This window comes from Anoplopoma fimbria, chromosome 4 (assembly GCF_027596085.1).
Source record: "Anoplopoma fimbria isolate UVic2021 breed Golden Eagle Sablefish chromosome 4, Afim_UVic_2022, whole genome shotgun sequence".
Lineage (NCBI taxonomy): Eukaryota > Metazoa > Chordata > Actinopteri > Perciformes > Anoplopomatidae > Anoplopoma > Anoplopoma fimbria.
This window is the reverse complement of record NC_072452.1, coordinates 24,309,739-24,329,948: the sequence shown is the minus strand read 5'-3', so window position 1 is coordinate 24,329,948 and position 20,210 is coordinate 24,309,739. Positions and strand designations below refer to the sequence as shown.

At 38.6% G+C, this 20,210-nt stretch overlaps 1 protein-coding gene across 1 annotated transcript; it reads right to left on the bottom strand.

Annotated features, from left to right (window-relative positions):
- Nucleotides 1-355: 355 nt before the first annotated feature.
- smu1a (SMU1 DNA replication regulator and spliceosomal factor a) lies at nt 356-8,987 on the bottom strand. Its single transcript, XM_054597529.1, has 12 exons — nt 8,855-8,987; nt 8,478-8,688; nt 5,743-5,895; nt 5,072-5,182; nt 4,780-4,908; nt 4,517-4,636; nt 4,303-4,419; nt 3,655-3,782; nt 3,404-3,530; nt 2,517-2,684; nt 2,079-2,231; nt 356-1,129 (listed from the first exon to the last, which is right to left on the bottom strand). Exons 1-12 carry the CDS (start codon nt 8,878-8,880, stop codon nt 1,031-1,033), a joined length of 1,542 nt encoding a protein of 513 aa, XP_054453504.1. The 5' UTR covers nt 8,881-8,987; the 3' UTR covers nt 356-1,030.
- Nucleotides 8,988-20,210: the final 11,223 nt, after the last annotated feature.

Below are 20,210 nucleotides of genomic sequence, written 5' to 3'. Positions count from 1 at the left end.
AGGCGTAGTCAAAACCCTGCTATTCTATTGCTGACTGACTTGACACTCCTCTGCACAGAGCTGCTGTACCAACAAGCATCCGACCAGTTTATTCAGGGATCAAGATCTTCATCTCTTCCTCTTCCTCTCACACAGAGGCTTCATGCATGGCTGGATATTTAGTTTTCTTAAACGTCTGAAGGCCTCACACAACAATGTTTAGTTAAGAGTCTACACTGACTGGTGTCCTCGTTTCTTCAAACCTTCTACAACAATATTTTTTGTGTTCTCCAATCCGATAAATTCCAATTGTATAGATATAACAGTAATCCAACACAACAGGTTAAAAACATGCTCATCTCTCTTCATTGTTCTGGTTAAATAGCTTTAATGGCACAGACGATTATATTAATGGGACATTTGTACATCCAGCATGTTGTAGAATATTGAAATATTAAGTCTCATTCCAAATGCATGTACTCAATGTGGGAACAATGTATTACAATGACTTTGCTATTAAATTGAATGTATTATTTGGTTCTCAACGTTTACAGAACTAAATCACTCAGGATACAAAATATATATAAAAACATTTGGAGAAATGCCATTCAATGCTAGTTGAAATTTAAAAAGAGGGGACGAAAAAAAAGACACAAACAAAAAAAAAACACTATTTAACCAGGTCTTCTTGGAGAAAAAACAAAAATGCAAATAGAAAATATATTTACAAAAAAGTGGAATTTTCAAAACAAAACGGAGCCTAGTATCTACACTCCTCACCCCGAACATCACCACGCCGTTCCTCTGTGAAGTTGAAGCTTTTTCACTGGTTGAAAATAATTCATCTGTACGGCTTCAATGGTATATATATATAAAAAAAAAAAAAAAAAAAAGAAGATTCACCTGTACTAAGGTGTGCTGCTGGGATCGTCAACATGTATACGAGTTCACAGTGAAAGAGAATGATTCCTCCAGTGTTTTTAAAAACACACAGACAGAGCGGGCAGAGCGATGTCCAGAGCGAGAACGTCTCAGTTTGGGCTCAAACACCTCAAGGCTTCCAGAGCTTCAGCAGACCGTCCTCGCTGTAGGTGCCGATGAGGTTCTGGTGGGGGTGGTGGGCGATGCCGATCACGTCCTTCTCGTGGATCTGGAGGGAGGAAGAACATAGAGTTTAATATTTAGGAAGCTGCAAAGTGGAAAAACTCAAAAAAACTAATATAGTTGAAACCCTCTTAAAGTGATATAACGTCTGTCCAGGTCAAATTGAATCGTAGTAACATTTGAATTATCAAAAGAAATGGTGCATACATAGACTTTAATATTTGTGATAATACGGGTGCATTATACAGTATAGCATACTGTATTTACAAATGTACAAAAACCAGAATGTATATAAAAAGTTACGTAACGCATGGAGATGTTGGATTCTTCTGGAATAGAATGATTGGATTTTTCTTTTGCTTCTTTGTAAAGTAATTTAAATCTTCTGGGGAAATGTGTTTCTAGCACCAGACTCCCTTTAGAAAACCTCTATTTTTACTGCAGCGAGGGCCTGACATTCTTCGCCACTCAGTCCTAGTTCTGGCTCTCCCGTGCCTCCCCTCCCTTCCCTCCAGTGGGCCCAGCAATACGGCCTGGGTGTCCAGCGGCGTGGTGTCGGAGCACAAGGACTATCTGACCCTGGAGGAGGAGCTGCTGCAAGAAGCTGAGTTCTTCTCTCTCTCTCTCTCCTACCTCAAGAGCTCCAACTAAAAGGCCAAAGGATCTGGGACTGTCCACGGTGGAGGCTGAGCTGAAGGAGTTTCTGGCGAACCTGCATGACTTCGTCTGAATACCCCGGAATCGAACACGATGGCACCGATGACAAGCACTTAAAATAACTATAGAAATAATAATCTTGCTGATGGTCTCTTTTACTTATGTAGATCATAAAGAGTCATCAGTGTAACAAAGACGCTGTTTCATAACCAGTAACTTCAATAAGAAAGGCAAAAAGCTTTGAATCAAAACTTCACAGTCAGAACTCTGGGCAGAAGCAGAGGAGGGGGTGCGCTGTGATATTTCTGCACGCTTTGATCTGGGATCAGTAGACGTACCGTCAGCGTTCTCTCCAGCTTGCCGGTGACGGTGCTGAAGCAGTAGAGCACAAAGTCTTCTCCCACGCAGTAGATCCACTCTCCGCGGGGTGACAGGGTGCAGCACACAAAGTCACCTCCTTCCCTTTTACCGGAGCTGAAACTCCTCACGATCTACACAAAGGGATTCAAACGCACACAGAGCAGGTGTGTTAACAGGGCAGGCAGGCAGGTTCACTTTTATAAGCAAAATATGAAGAAACACTTAGAATATCTACACTATTCCATGTTTATTGCTTCGTATTTAGAGATAAAACATTAGTTTAAAAAGGACTATTAATCGAGTGATCAGTTATATTTAATTCCAAACCAGATAAATCCAGAGTTTAGGTCATTTCAGCACAATGTTGTGGCTCCAAAAGCACTTATGGACCATAACTGTTCAGGTTCTGGACTCACCTGTCCCTGCATGTTCATGATGACCACGGTGTTGGAGCGGTTGCACACCACAAAGTGCTCGGGGTTCTTGGGCAGCTGGATGACGTTGTTGACGGTGATGTCGGTGCCGGCCGACGTGCCCAGAGGCTTGAAGGTGTTGGAGCACTCAGTGGTCTTCATGTTCCACATCTGGAGAAGGGAAGAACGCACAGTGGGATTAGACACGGTTCTGATGCACCGAGACGAGCAAGGCATCGATTGGTGACAGGAACCGGACGATTTTCAGCAAAACAGACGATTCTTTCCCGCTCAAAATTACACTTGTGAGCACGAACAGCAGCACAGACAGTAACTGACTATTGACACACACACACACACACACACAGCAACTTTCTTGCTGGATTATCAACGTTTTCAGGCTCTCATGGCCACAAATGTAGCGACATGTTCAGGAAAAAGCAAGAAATACATTCAAATATATTATATTTAATTCCTAATACTACTAAGTAATCACAATGATTGACGCCCCTGCTGAAAAAACATAACATACACACCTTTACATTATCGTAAATAGATACTGATTCATAAATAGCTAAATAGCTTTAAAAAATAAATAGATGAATATATAGTTTTAGATGGGAAGTAAATAGTTAGTAATAGTAGACTCTTTATAATAGGCCTACATACACAGTATAGAATTATATTATCTCTAAATAATAAATCATATTCATAAATTCTAAACATATGGGATTTTCCATTAAAAAAAAGTTACAAAAATGTTTATGTAATGGTGTCAATTATAGCCCTTGAAAAGCTTTGGAATCGGCCATCTAGACTTTAAAAATATTAGTGAATCTTTAAATAATACAAAAACAAAAGTGAAAATATAATGAAGAGTCTTCTGTCACCTTCACTGTCCCGTCCGATGAGGCGCTGATGACGTGGTGTCCGTCTGGAGTGAACGTGGCTTCGTTCACAAAGGAGGTGTGGCCTCGGAACTCCTTCAGAGTTTTACCTGACTTCAGTCCGTGGACTCTTGAGCAAAAAAAAGAAATTCAAAGCATGTTAACAAAATGATCCTTAAAAAAAAGATGTTCAGTAAAGTGCACAGGTGACATGTTGAATGAAGAACAAACAGGTGAAGGTGTGAGGAGTTTACCTGATTATCTGGTCGAAGGAGGCGCTGAGGAGCTGGCTGCTGTCTTTACAGAAACTGACGCACGTGACTCCTTTACTGTGAGCGCGCTCAAACCTCCTCAGACACTGACCGCTCTGGATCTTCCACACCTGCACACACACACACAAACACACACATACACTTTAATTTGTATTTGCAAAAGGACACTGCATCATGAGTACTATGAAAGTGTGTACAGAAGATTAGGTTTACTGGAAATATTATGAGTCGTCATTATACAAATATTTTATTTCCATAGTTCAATAAACAATTTAGATTTTTGTACAACAGAAAAGCAAAAAGGAATATATGACATTTAATTGGATTTCATATTATTGGTAAAATACTGCTCTATTTTTTTTATACAATTAACATTGGTGATAATCAGGGTTTAAATTTAAAGGTTTACCAGCACAGAGAAAGTTGCATTTATGTCCGACTTTAGAGCTTTTCACACAAAAAAACAAAACATATCATGCATTGTTGGTCCAACAACAAAGCTGTTTTCATGATATAATCCCTGTGTGCTAGAGGAGGAACAGTCTCATCAAACTCGCCTTAAATTCAGCTTTAAGGTATCAAAAGGATTTCAAAGCAATAAGAAGAATAGAAGCATTGTTTCTCGCCTACCTTGATCTTTCCATCCTGAGCGCCGGTGGCCAACATCTCCGTGTCTCGACTGAAGCCCATACACAACACGGCGTCGTCCATCATCATGAAGTTATCCTGAGCCTGGTACTTCAGATCCTGTGGGGCACAATGCATGCAGTGATGAGCAGGCAGAAGTCATTTTGATAAAAAAAAAGTAAATCTGGTTTATGTGCCTTTATTTTGCAGGAGCTACCTTTCTGATTTTGCCGGTGGTGAAGTTCCAGACCTCGATGAAGCCGTCCACGGAGCCGGTGACCAGGTACTGACCATCGGGGGAGAATCGGGCGCACTCCACGTGAGATTTCTGTCCAAACTGTGCAGGGAAGAGAAAAAACAAGTCTGGTCAGAACACTTAAAAGAATTAACTCTTTGAAGTGCAAAATCAAAGCTAGATTACAGTGAAGTAGCCCATTAACACGGCATTCTAGGATCCATACTTTGAGCCAGTGTGGGTACCTTGATGTGTCTGCTGAGCTGGGTGGGGAAGCGCTCCTCCTCCACATCTTTAACGGCAGCTTTACCCCTGAACAAATCGATGGTCATACCAGGAGGAAGGAGACCCTGATGCTGCTGCCACTTCAGAGACTGAAGGGAGGAGAACGTAGACAAAAACATCATCAGCACTGTATGTATGGGACACAGGAATAAAGAGGGAGGACTATGCAAATATGTTGCAAATTAGTTATCTTATGTTGAGTCTCTTATTGAGGAGTGACACTCTTTGGCTGCAGGTTTCTGGATGGCGTACCTGTCCCAGCAGAGCCATGAGACGAGAGGGCGGCACCACGCTGACCTCCCCCGCCAGAGCCTGAGCGATGGCCGCCCGGCGCTTCTCCTTACTGCTGCCGTCCGGGTACGCCTGGACATCAACAAAACACAAACGTTAACAAAAAAAACTCCACATAACTGTAATCTTTCAGATGTTCTCTTCATGCAACATTTAGAATTCAACCAATGTGTTGTGGAGGCACATGCAGGTATGATGTGTTGTATTATATTCCGCGATTTTGTTCTTGAGAGGTTGGAGAATTATATTAAACTGACATTCAGCGCAAAGTTAAGGAATATTTATATCCTGTTACCCTTTTTTTACTGGGAAAAAACTTGATTATTCAAAAGATGCTGTTGGGTTTTAACTCATTTCATGTCCTCATGTATCCAAAATCTGGTGTTTCCTGTTGCAAGAACATAATGCTCACCGCAGTTACCATTAAATGAGGCCCTCTTGCTAAGGAAATAGTTCAGAATTTGCTTCCAGTAAGTTAAAACAATGAAAATGGAGTAAAAACAGTAATACTTAATATACTCTCCTAAACAATGCCCTGTGGATCTGCTTAAAACACAGGTATAAAACATGTATCTTTGACGTCAGGACAAACTGTTCCTGGACGTCTTGTTACACGTTTGGTTTGGACTCACCTCTCTGGGATCGAAGTAGGAGCGAGCCAGCAGGTTCTCCAGGTGGATGTACCTCTCCGGCTGGGTCTGTTTCAGCATGATCATGGGGTCGGTCTGCCTCAGGAGGGAACGGGCTGCACCCAACTCTCTCAGCTCGATCAGCTCCAACACCACCTGGTCGGAAAAACACAACAGACGTTCAGTGTTAGAGAACACGTGACTTCAGGCCAACAGATCCTTTTGACTGAAAAAAACATTTTTATATCAAAAAACATCTGTATTAAGAAAGGATTAGGGATGTAATAAAACAAAATGCTTCTTTGAGTAGAAGCAAGCAGGAATAAAGTTTAAAACATCAGAATATAGAATATAGTCTGCAGAGAGATGAAATGGTACAACAGTCATGCATAAACCATCAACACTACAGACCAAGGAGGAGATGAGCAGCTAAAACAAAAATGGTGACTTCTATGACAACAAGAAAATATTAGGTTATCAAACACCTTCCTGCTGCTCCCAGTAGACCACATGACACTAAAAACCTCTGCAATACAAATACACTGTGCAATACAATAGTTATAATAGTTTCTGTCTGTATATATAATATTTCAGTTACTGTGGATTCTTTACTGTTTTTTTATTGCTCATTTCTTATTTTTACTTATTTATGATCTTGTTTTTTTACTATGTCTCTTGTTTGCACTATCCTCTATGCTGCTGTAATCCTGTTCTATCAATAAATAGAAGGATTATCTTATATTATCTTATTTTATCTGGTGATTTAAGCTCATGAAGTGGAAGAAAAGTGAATAAAAGAAGGCAACAATATGTCACCTCTCAGTTATTCACAATACAATAGTTATAATAGTTTCTGTCTGTATATATAATATTTCAGTTACCGTGGATTCTTTACTGTTTTTTTATTGCTCATTTGCTTATTTATAATACTTATTTTTGATCTATGTATCTATATATATATCTCTTGTTTGCACTATCCTCTCTGCTGCTGTAATCCTGTACATTTATAAAGGATTATCTTATTTTATCTGGTGATTTAAACTCATGAAGTGGAAGAAAAGTGAATAAAAGAAGGCAACAATATGTCACCTCTCAGTTATTCACAATGCAATAGTTTCTGTCTGTATATATAATACAGTTACTGTGGATTCTTTACTGTTTTTTTATTGCTCATTTGCTTATTTATAATACTTATTTTTGATCTTGTTTTTTTACTATGTCTCTTGTTTGCACTATCCTCTCTGCTGCTGTAATCCTGTACATTTATAAAGTCTTATCTTATCTGGTGATTTAAACTCATGAAGTGGAAGAAAAATGAATAAAAGAAGGAAACAACATGTCACCTCACAGTTATTCACAATATATATATATATATAATGTATATATAATATTTCAGTTACTGTGGATTCTTTACTGTTTATTCCTGTTTTTTTATTGCTCATTTGCTTATTTATAACACTTATTTTTGATCTATGTATCTATATATATATGTCTCTTGTTTGCACTATCCTCTCTGCTGCTGTAATCCTGTTCATTTATTAAGGATTATCTTATATTATTTTATATTATCTTATATTATCTGGTGATTTAAGCTCATGAAGTGGAAGAAAAGTGCATAAAAGAAGGCAACAACATGTCACCTCACAGTTATTCACAATATATATATATAATGTATATATAATATTTCAGTTACTGTGGATTCTTTACTGTTTATTACTGTTTTTTTATTGCTCATTTGCTTATTTATAACACTTGTTTTTGATCTATATATCTATGTACTCATCGTACAGGTACAGGTCTATAATACTTATGTTTGATCTATATATATATATATGTCTCAGGGCCTCTCACCTGCTCGTACAGGTCTATCAGGGTCTATAATACTTATGTATCTATGTATATATATATATATATATATATCTACCTGCTCGTATATCTATATATATATATATATATATATATATATATATATATATATGTCTCACCTGCTCGTACAGGTCTATCAGGGTCTATAATACTTATGTATATATATATATATATATATATATGTATACTCACCTGCTCGTACAGGTCTATCAGGGTCTATAATACTTATGTATATATATATATATATATATATATATATATGTCTCACCTGCTCGTACAGGTCTATCAGGGTCTATAATACTTATGTATATGTATATATATATATATATATACAGGTCTATATATATATGTGTGTATATGTCTCACCTGCTCGTACAGGTCTATCAGGGTCTATAATACTTATGTATATATGTATATATATATGTATATATGTCTATGTCTCACCTGCTCGTACAGGTCTATCAGGGTCTATAATACTTATGTATATATATGGGTCTATATATATGTCTCACCTGCTCGTACAGGTCTATCAGGGTCTATAATACTTATGTATATATATATATATATATATATATGTATATATGTCTCACCTGCTCGTACAGGTCTATCAGGGTCTATAATACTTATGTATATATGTATATATATATATATATGTCTCATACAGGTCTATCAGGGTCTATAATACTTATATATATATATATATATATATCTATGTATATATGTCTCACCTGCTCGTACAGGTCTATCAGGGTCTATAATACTTATATATATATATATATATATATATATATATGTCTCACCTGCTCGTACAGGTCTATCAGGGTCTATAATACTTATGTATATATGTATATATATATGTATATATGTCTCACCTGCTCGTACAGGTCTATCAGGGTCTTGTCGGGCAGCTTCAGGGACTGGATGGCCTGCAGCACGGTGTCCCAGTGGCCGCTGTTGATGTCGGCCACGAAGCTCTCTATGCTGTCCACGGTGTTCAGGGACACGGTGGTCTCCTCCTGCAGGGTCACCAGGGTCCTCTGCAGGTTGTTCTCCTTCAGGTACTGCATGATCAGACGGATGACGCTGTAGAGGGACACACACAGGGTTAGCATAGTTAGCTTAAAGGTGGCTAACAGGCAGGACGCAGCAGGCCTCACCGGCGGATAAAAGGTTAATAAAGCATGTTTATTAGATATCAAAGTGTCCTGTGGTGGACTCGTAGTGCTTGGTGACGAGCTGGAGCACTTACTCTGCGGATTCCACCTCCAGAGACATGATTATTTATCTCCAAAACAGAAAGAAACACAACACGCTGAGCGGAGTCTGCAGGAGCGGCTGGACGAGGCGCGCAGTAGTGACGTCATCGCGTAAGACGTGGGCGGAGCCTGAGGGGAGGCCCTTCAAAATAAAAGAAACAAAACTGAAAATTGGATTTAATATACAGTTAAAAGTTTGGACACACCTTCTTATTCAATAGTTTTTCTTTATTTTTTATTTTTATTTTTTTTCTACATTGTAGATTAATATATATATATAAGACATCCAAACTATGAAGGAACACATACAGTACCAGTCAAAAGTTTGGACACACCTTCTCATTCATATATATATATATATCAGTACCAGTCAAAAGTTTGGACACATTCTCATTCATATATATATATATATATATATAATATATAATATATAATAACTATGATATATAATACATACAGTACCAGTCAAAAGTTTGGACACACCTTTCATTCAACTACTTTGAAGAATCTAAAATATAAAAATACTGGTTTGTTGAGCATTTTGTTTGTTTACCACATAATTCCATATGTGTTCCTTCATAGTTTGGATGTCTTCAATATTAATCTACAATGTAGAAAAAAATATAAATAAAGAAAAACCATTGAATGAGAAGGTGTGTCCAAACTTTTAACTGGTACTGTTTGTTATGTATTTATATATATATATTATTTCTGAAGTAAACCTCCTTGTTATGTTACTACAAAAACAAAACAAATCTGTATTCACATTTTCATTAATGTATATACAGTACCAGTTTTGGACACACCTTCTCATTCAATGGTTTTTCTTTATTTTTTATTTTTATTTTGTTTCTACATTGTAGATTAATATTATTGAAGACATCCAAACTATGAAGGAACACATATGGAATTATGTGGTAAACAAACAAATGCTCAACAAACCAGAATATGTTTTATATTTTACATTCTTCAAAGTAGTTGAATGAGAAGGTGTGTCCAAACTTTTGACTGGTACTGTATGTTGATTAATAATATGATCTTTATTATTTATATAATGTGCCTATTTATGCACTTTTTGTTTGAATTTGTTTGACTCCAGTTATATTCCAATTAATTCCACTCCACCCAGCAGAATAATAAACCTTCATGGTGGTAATCATAGAATAGATTAAATATTACACTTGAGATCAGTTAATCTTGAAATGGAGTCCAGGGATCAACAAGAGTCTTTGAAGAGCCTCCATTGGACACCAGCAGGATTACTGCTAGAAATTAGTAGAACAAGAGAATACATCAGAATAACTATTTTGCTGGTTGGTGGTTTTACTGGACTGGGTTGCCTCCAACCTCCTAAAATATAAATCAAAGTAAAGAAAGCTTTGTGTCCACTGGCATTAATGTGGACAACCATCCCCGTCTGATTGGATTCCACTTTTGTTTCCAGGGCGATCAACAGGGGGCGCTACCCGCACAGCTATGACTCAGAGGCCCTCTTGACTCTCTTCTGTCTGCCAGTGAAGGTCTTTCAAGGTTATGATGATGATGATGCTCAGTGCAGCACCACTTCAGTCTGCAGCCTCACACTCTGGGTTTGATTGTTTTGGGCAATCATGACATAATCCCGCAGTGAGCCCGCGTCCACATTGGAAATGAATTTGGCGCCGAGAACACACCAGACCTCCTCTTGGTTTCATTTGTCTTTTCAGATGGAGAAATTTATTGGAAAGCAATGAGGAGGATGAGGACGGGAGGAGTGGTGTTTTCACACACAATACCATAACACCGCAGTGGTTCTGAATATATTAACATAAGAGCAGGAGAAAGACGTCAATATAATTTTGCCATCTCCTGGCATGACAAAGCAAAGGCTGTTTGGGGAACGCTTCCCAATGAGTGAGACGCCACCATGCTGGAAGAATGACAGCGACACAAAAGGCTGTAATGTAATCATTTCATCCTTTCTGAGAAAAAACAAAGAAGAATTCTAAATTTATGTGAGGTGCCATTCTCATCGCATCTTAATTAGAAGACATTACCACCACAAAGAAACGTCTTCTTCTCTTTGGTCTGTCTGGAAGGAAATTAACATTTTTGCGAGAATAAATAGACATTCACTCCACCTGCTCACTGCCGGTGGATGGCATCACAACATTTATGATACACTCAGTGTTTTTGAGAAAGAAAAGCAAAAGAGAAAGTACTTTAAAAGTGTGTCATTTGTTTATACTCTGGACAAAATGAACAAATCCTGACATTCATGAACTAAACCCTGTGAACTATTCTGTGAAAATATAAGCATCTGTTAGCGATTCACTGCTTCTGAATCACCTTTTTTTTTTTACAAAACACATCAGACAATTCTGCATTTCTGGCTCAATCCTCACAATCCCAATCTCTTGTGTTCTCATGGAAACCATATAAAATGCTTAACTGAAATGACCACACTGAATACTCACAGCTCTGACAATAATAACAAAGCAAGGCATGGAGCCACGGGCGACTTTAAGAGATGAATGAATCAATCGGCGACAACACTGCGGAGTGAGGCAGAGGGAGAGGATGTTGAGAAGGGTGAGGAGGAAGAAAAGGGATCTGTGCAGGGATGGATCTGTCAAGACAGCAAGAGAGACCACTTCCTGTGATCTGGATGGTGTCATATGACAGATTACAACTTTAATTGTGACCCCATGCAGCTGCCCTACTTTCTCAAATGATGCTCCATTCTGAATTTGTAGTGTGTGCTAACATAACTTATTGTCAGCAGAATACTTTAAGCATCACTATATTTTGTGTGTTTATTTGACTGATAAAGAAACAGAACACTTTAGGAAATGCTGAATGGGATGCATTAAATAAAATTAAGAAAAGAGAAGGAAGACGCCTTCAGCTATAAAAACACAAAACAATAGAAGCGGAAAAGCAATTAAAGAAATTGGGTCTGTTAGAAAAAACTATAACTGTAATATATATGAGATGAGGTTTCTTTTAAATACAATATTCAGTAATGGCATGACATAAAAAAAGATTAAAAAGAAATGATTACAAAGTGTTTTACAATTAACATACACACATCTATTTATGCAAATCTCCATTCCTGCTCTGCGTTTTGAGAGAAGGAAGTACTTCCTGTTTGAGCGTTCCAATTATAACAACACAAATGCAAATAAACTCACATGGGAAATATGAATGCCTGCTTTATGACGTTTCTGAGATTCAGTCACATAACTTTTTTAATCTGGATAAGAAAAGATAAGAATAAATTACACATAACAGTAAGTCTTTGCGATGTCTTGTCAGCTAAAGAGGGGATTACAGGTGTGTTATCGGAGCATAATGCACTGTGTTGGCTTTTTTCGCATGCCTGCTGCCTTTCGGCTAAGCCATGCACAAACACCGAGATGCAGATGCCAAAAAACAAGGTTTTAAATCGATGGTTTGACTCGGATTAGATGTCAAAATCAGGATCCACATCAGAGTAGAAAAATCTAATCTATGCAGCATTTTCCACACTGATTGTTGGATTATAGGAACTTTAAGATATCAAATTCACTGTATGTTACTTGAAGGCAATGCAAGTTTTTTTATATAACTCATTTCAGCAACAACGTAATTAAAAGCGCTTCACAAAAGACATCAAAAGACAAAGAAACACATTATAAAAGGACGTATGGATACAATTAAAAACAGTCATTTAAGAGCCAAGAGAATAGGAAATAAAAACAAGTTAAAATAGAAAAAGACAGGTATAAAATAAAGGAATAAAAGTTACAGTGCAGTGTAAGAAATGGAACAGAAAAGTCTTAAGCCTGGATTTACAATAGGTGAGACTTGCAGCTGACCTGCAGTTTTCTGGGAGTTTGTTTCAAATATATGTAGCATTAAAACTGAACATTGTTTCTCCAGGTAAAGCTTTGACTCTGGGACAGACAGCAGACCTGTACCAGACGTCCTGAGAGGTCTCCATGGTTCATGATGTAGAAGAAGATCAGAAATAAACCAGTGTTTAGAGCTCAGTGCAGTGCTTTATAGACCAACAGCAGCATTTTGAAATCATTTTTTTGACAGACAGGAAGCATCAGAAATGAAGTCTTCATCTTAGTGAGGACTCCAGCAGCAACATTCTGAATCAGCTGATTTTTCAGGGAGACTTGTAAGGACATCATTACAGTAGTCGTGTCTACTTAAGATAAAAGAAAGGAAGAAATAGTGATGGTTAAATGCAGAAAACTTGATCTGTGAGCAACCAGGGAGAAAGTATCTTTTATATGAAGCCTCAAGTATTCAGGGTTCAAACCTTCAACCTAGTTAAAAGACAACTTGATCCATCCATTGAGCTGCCCCTACTTATGTGAGGCCAAAGTGTTGGAACAAACAACCAACGCTGTGGTTTTTCTAGTGAAGACAGGGATGAAAAGAAAACGAGCAAGATGCTGGAGGAAAATACTTAGCTGGAAGTTGTAATCTGGTTTGTTGGACCTGAAAGCAAACATCATCCTCTTCAAATCTCATCTTTTTTATGTGAACTTGCATGGAGCAAGAAAGTTAAAATGTTCATTCTTGTCGACTGTTATTTTCCCAACATTTCCAGTAACCAGCTGACAAAACCTCAGTGCTTTGTTTGGTTTTGTTTATGTCTCTTTAAGAGCTCTGCTCTTGAGCGTACTCCTTTGGCCGAACACAATGTACAAAGGTCCATTCATTTCCCGCCGAGGAGCTACTCACAACTCCCTGCTAATTGCAGATTTATCCACCAGTCAGTCAGCCCTCCAGTCACAAGTGGAAGTGGGTGGGAGGTGTGTGTGTGTGTGTGTGTGTGTGTGTGTGTGTGTGTGTGTGTGTGTGTGTGTGTGTGTGTGTGTGTGTGTGTGTGTGAGAAGTTTGAGAAGTATTGGTGATGGTGGTGGTGGTAAATCTTGATAGATCTGTCAGCCCTATTGGCATGTCCATTATTCTCCACGGACGCATTAGAAAGCCAAAGGGGACTCATTGAGAAAACCCCAATTGAAATTCTCAATCTTCTTGACACGCAATCAGGACAAAGGAGCAACACTGTAGCTGCAGAGCTGCATTCAGTTTCCTGGAGAGGAGGCAGATGCATCCACACATAGATGAAGAATTGGGGTTTTGTTCATGCCGTGGCAGCTTGCATTGGAGCGCCATACATTTTGGGTCATGAAGGATATAAAGCACCGAGCAGGAAATGGGATTGTGCCTGTACGGCGGTGAACAAGGCAGCACGCATGTGAACTGATATTTGTTAGTGTCTGAGCCGTCTGGATGTGAGAGATACCAGCTGGGCGAGTCTCTACCCGTGACAATGTAAATAGAAGATATCCACTTAACGGGTGAATGCGGCCGCTTCTCTTCAGCTGAAAAGCTCCTGAGGCCGTTGTATGTGAAAAAACCCCACAACAAAGTGCTGACACAAGGGGATGGTTTTGAATTTTACAATCAATTACAGGTCTATTTCTGCTTGTTCCAGCACCTCCATTCATGTAAGTCTGACATCTGCAACTTTAAGTGTTTTCTTGTCAGGTTGTTTGGGAAGTCACCCGAGGGGGTTTTATGAACATTCATGCAACATAACAGCATATTTTTAGCTATAGAGTAGGAGTGAAAGGCATGATCTTGGAGACTTTTGAAAGCTTTTTGGAGAATAACAACGACAATACCTGCATAATACCTGTGTACATGCATTGCCTCGGATCACCAGAGTTCCTCATGTCATTGGACGATATAACAGGCTGGACACTAGAGGATCTGCAACCTCTGTAGTAACAATGACCTGGGAGATGAGTGTCATAGTTTGTTTGAATGGAAGAATGGAAGCATATTGAATTACAAAGAAAGGTATCTGCCAAAATATTGTTATAAAACCCAATCTAGGGTTAATTTGATTTAGCTATTACAATCGGATAAGCAAAGGTTATTTGTAAACTATGTGCCTTTTTGAAGAATCCTTTCTTTCTTCAAGTAAAATTTGTTGCACTTTAGCATGCTTTGTTGCTCCACACCATGTGATCATGGTGCTGAGGAACACAAATGATATTAAATTAATAAAACAGGAACGAAATATAATGTGCGTATTGAAATTTATTGGGTTCTTTCTCGTCCATTACGACACCCTTCTACCAAGTTCCACGGAAATCGGTTTGTTAGTTTTTTTCCGTAATCCTGCTGACAAACGTACAGAATGTGTAGAAGTATTTCTCTTAATTTTATACCCTACCTCAGGCAAACCTCAGGCAAACCTCAGGCAAACCTGCTTTGTTTGGTTTGAAGATATGAAGATCACAGCTCATGAAAAAATACTAAGCACTCACAAAGCACCTCCTCTGTTGAAAGAAAGACTGACATGTTTGCCTTTATGGCTCTAATCTTCTGAACTTCTCAAGAATTAAACTGACAACCTTCTCTCGCCTTATGAGAAGCACATCTCTTGTATCATACTGTAAAATCCTCCGAGATGCATCGCCACAAAAGGCTCTGATCCCTCTATTGAGGCTCACAATTAAAACCTAATTGTGTTCGGAAAACCCATTCAACAGAGCTCACAGTTGGGAGATTCAGCAGGTTGAAATGAGGTTATTATGCAAAACACAGAAGACAAAGGGAGGCTATTTGCAGTTAATTAACGTGGTAATTTTCTTAGGATCTGTCTAATAATTTATACTGCAGAAAGAATGCAGATGCTTAAGGCCTCTCTGCTTTCCTTCGCTGGAGCGATTGCCTCGTTTGTGGCTCGACCGACCATTTGTATGGCCCTCACACTCCTCCCAAGGAGTTATTGATTCCCCATGTCTCGCTCATTGGCATGCACAGGCACGGTAATAAGTAAATCCATCTTCCTTCAGCCTCTGCTGAAGGGAGTGCAGTCCTAAGGGGAAGAGGGTGACACATTCAGGTCCAATTTGCCTGTCTTTGGCTAAGGATTACCATCACATTGTTTTCTCCTGTACAGCCCCCCAGACGCCGCACTGAGCTGCACCAACGCATGAAGTGCAAGGGGACTTGTGCACATTTGGGATACTCACCGGCAGAGAGAATCCAATAATAGAATAAATTCATCCGTGGTGGCTTAATTAACGTGTGCTGCTGGAGTGGAACAAAGCTAGTGGATGGGATATAAACACTCGAACAACGACATAAGTGCACTTCATTAGAAAGATACATGAGATTAGTTTGTATTCTGTCCATTTTAAATATGCAAAAGCCACGAAAAAGACCAAAATACAGACGTATTGAAGTATTTAACTAATGGATTTCAGTAGAAAATGTAGGCTTATTCTTCAAAACCCTTCCAAAATGACATACTTGGCTTTTTTTTTGTAGCACATCAGCATACATGTCAAATGTCCACTTGGCCTCCGAGACCGCGTTGGTTTTTTAAAAGGAAGTCCTTGACATTTCGTTCTTTTTTTTCTGATTGAGTAGATTTTCTCTGTTCCACAGCAGCATATCCCAGCAGGGAGCCTGTTTGAAGCTGAAATAACGGGCCTTGGATTGTCACCGTGCTCCATGGCAGTTGTCATCTATAGTGACAGGACTGGCGCGCATGGGTCCTTTTCAAATATTGGATCCGGCTGAAATCACCAGTGGGTTCTTCAGGGGGGGGGCTGCAGAAATGGAACAAGAAATCTGAAATGTCACTGCCTCTCCTCATCTGTCCTACAGCACCATAGCAGCATTACTTTTTCCACGGCTTGTTGTCTCTATAGGAATGGGCCTGAATGTCACAATTGAATGGAAGTAATGGAATAACCCATTTGGAAAGGTCACAGCTTTATAATGGCCTTTTTTTTTTTTAAATCTGCGATTTTGAATTTATGATTTATGATGCATGATATGGTAATACATTATTTCAAGGTAAACGGATTTGAAGGAAAATGATACTATTTTAGTACATTTGTTTTTGTATTTCTTAGCACAAATAGTGTTTCTCCCTAACACTTTATATTTGCTCATGTTCCGGTTTGCAAAGGAAAGTCAGAAACAAATCTGAATGTCGGTTCATCATCATAATGGAAACAAAGACATTCACTTTCACCAGACAGAGTAAAACTATCCAGTAATCCACAATAGAAAAGCCAAACAATTCTCGATCAGCATATGACTTCATCTTTGGCAAAAGCCAACACATTTTCACACCAATGCGTCAAATTTCGCAGCTTGGTCAGTGCTTCAAACTCCGACGCTCTACATACTCCTCTGGCATCGGTTTGTCATCAGTTTTGTCAGTGCTTACATGCATAGTGTTCTTTCAAAATAAACTTCCTTCTTCACAGGAAGTTAGGTTAAAGCAACAAAACAACTTTGTTAGGTTTAGGAAAACAGAGTCGTTGATGATAAGCTTACAAACAAATGAAAAAAACAAGTCACATGACTAACGACTCACGACAAACACAGGACTTTCAACCAGGAGATCGGTGTTCGTGTCCCAAAGTTAGAGAAGTTTGTGACTTGTTTGCCATACTAATGTTCACTTAGTTAGAATTTTAAATTATGTTTTTCCTAAACCTTACTAAGTGTGTTTGGTGCCTAAATCTTACTGCAGTCGTTTCACTGTAACAACGTGGTGTAAAATGACTTGTGAAAAGTCTAAATACCATATCATGACATGCATAATGTTGAGTTATTTAACAAGATCAGGTTGAGTATTCTTTCTTTTTTTCTTAATATAAAACATTTTAAAAATAAATCCCCTTGAGACTTGAACTGTGCTTATGTTCTACATACATTAAATCTGTGACTCCTGAAGTTTTTGGTTTGTGTCCCCTAAAAATGAAGCAGAACTGTATGAATATTTATATTCATACATTTTGTCACCTGTGACATATATATAATAATAGCAGTTCTTCCAAAATGTCTTGTTTGATAGGAACCTGACAAAGTTAAACTATCCAGTATTCCACAAGAGAAAAGCCAGACAATTCTCCATGAATTCATTTTTAGGCAAACACACATTACATTTACATTACAGTCATTTAGCAGACGCTTTTATCCAAAGCGACTTACAGTCAGTAGTATATTACATATCATTCACCCATTCACACACTGATGACAGGCTACCATCAAGGTGCCACCATCAGACTCTAACTAACATTCATCATCCAGTCCACACCGATGGCCTTCAGGAGCAACTTGGGGTTAAGTGTCTTGCCCAAGGACACATCGACTGCCGAAGCCGGGTATCGAACCACCGACCCTCTGATTGGAGAACTACCTTGCTCTCCACTACGCCACAGCCTCCCCACACACACAAATGTAAAAAACAGCTGCAGACTGAAGGAGACACCATTCTTTCTGTATCTTTGAGGATGAATGCTCACTGATGCAGAGAAAACACCTGCCAACAAAAACATGGACACACAAACACACACACACACACACTCAGGTGGACTGGAGTGTGAGCATCCGTCAGTCTCTCCCTACACCTTCCCCGAGCTTTAAAGAGGGATCTCCGATGAGCAGGACGTGATCAGAAAGAGAACACGCCGGCTCACGCAGTTTCATCCTCCACAGCTGTCGGGTGCAGACGTCGGTCGGTTTGATGTGATCTCACACAATACCATCACATTACACTAAATCTAACAGCTTTCTAGCTGACTGGAATCAGAGTTTTAAGAATATTGTAGAATATTTTGTAGAATATGTGTAGTAGAGATCATGCTGGACTGAATGTAGATCATGCATGGTGATTGCATGATGATTTGTTTATTTATATTAATAAAAGTCATTCTTATCAAATCCCCATTAAGATACATAGCATGTTACTGCTTTTCAAGGAAACTCACAGGTGGATGGTGTGTTGACTTTGTGCTGTGTGATCTGTGAGGGGTTGAAACAAGGGTCAGAAGCATCATTTCAAAGAGTATCTGATGCGGAAACGTTTTGGCTCCTGGGCTTTTTGAACGGGTGGAACAGACTGCTCGCTGTTGTTTCAAGCTTTTGCAGCATGAATGTTAATTACTGACTGAGAGACAGAATATGCTTGAGGCCTCAGAAAACATGTAGAAAGTTTAAATTATGTTGCAGAAAGTCAATAAGTGGATGCTTTCAGTTTGATTCCTCCACAAACAAATCAACCTTTATTTACATATAAAGGACATGTGTGGGACTTCACATTGATACCTAGTTGACACATTAAGTACAGGAGGTTTTTCTTGTAACATATTCAAATTGATTTATACTAAGGTAACAGTCACAGCACCATTTATTACATCAGTGTGTGTCATGGAATTGACACTATCAGGGGATTTGTTGGCATCAGCGAAGTAAATCCTTGAGGAGGGTTTGTGTAAAGTCCAGCCTGGGAGACCTTTGACAAGTAATTTCATCGACCGTGTTCCACTGGTGACCTCTGAGGGGCGGTCTGGTTGTCAACGGGGGAAGTAGCTTCACCTTTAGTCTATATCCGAAAAATAAAAACTGTCCGAGTCATGTTAGAAATGCCAGCAGTGTTATCAAGCTTTTCTAGCTCCTAAATTGCAATGAAGGAATTTTATTCTACCATTTCTGGTGAAACAAAGCTCCCCTATGGAAGCCCATATCACCCTCTGTGATGGAAAAAAAAGGTCCTGTAAGTCAACATAGTGAGAAAATATCTCAAAATGATGACTTAGTATCTCAAAATAATTTGTATCTTAAACTAATGACTCATTATCTCAAAATAATGTGTTTGTATCTCAAAAGATATACTTAGTATCTAAAAAACAAGTATCTCAAAATAGTTAACTTCTCTAAATAATGAGATTTTTTTCTCAAATAATTTTACCAGTAATTATTTGTACATGCTTCGTCAAAAATATTGAGATAGTTTCTCATTAAAATGACTTTCAGGATCTTTGTGTGTGTGTGTGTGTGTGTGTGTGTGTGTGTGTGTGTGTGTGTGTGTGTGTGTGTGTGTGTGTGTGTGTGTGTGTGTGTGTGTGTGTGTGTGTGTGTGTGTGTGTGTGTGTGTGTGTGTGAGAGACGGCTCTGGTTTCATAACTCGCTTTGGGATAAATAGATATTTTTCTCCTGAACTGAAACATTTTAAAACTTGAATCCACAACTCTCTGCTTTCTGCAGCAAACACACAACAACACGCACTTTTAGAAATATACAGTATGATTAGTATTCCATCAGTTCATCTGATTATCCTGCTCATCTTTTTTATGTTTGTTACTATATTTCTCATTAATTTCACTCATTTGTGACATCGTTCTGCACTGCTTTTCTACAGCTGGCCAAATAGTGTGGTGTCTTGGATGCACATTCAATCACTACTATATGTAACAGACATTAGTTGATGTTGAAATGTTGCAGATTATTACTTGTAGACACTGACACTGTAATAAAGACCACTGC

Bases quoted from the DNA above. Each gene is read 5' to 3' on its own strand.
- smu1a (XM_054597529.1), bottom strand. From the start codon at position 8,880: ATGTCTCTGGAGGTGGAATCCGCAGA. The intron at 5,183-5,742 runs GTGAGTCCAAAC...GTTGATGTCCAG, and splicing joins CCTACTTCGATCCCAGAGAG to GCGTACCCGGACGGCAGCAG. The intron at 3,531-3,654 runs GTAAACTCCTCA...TTTTTGCTCAAG, and splicing joins TCCTTCGACCAGATAATCAG to AGTCCACGGACTGAAGTCAG.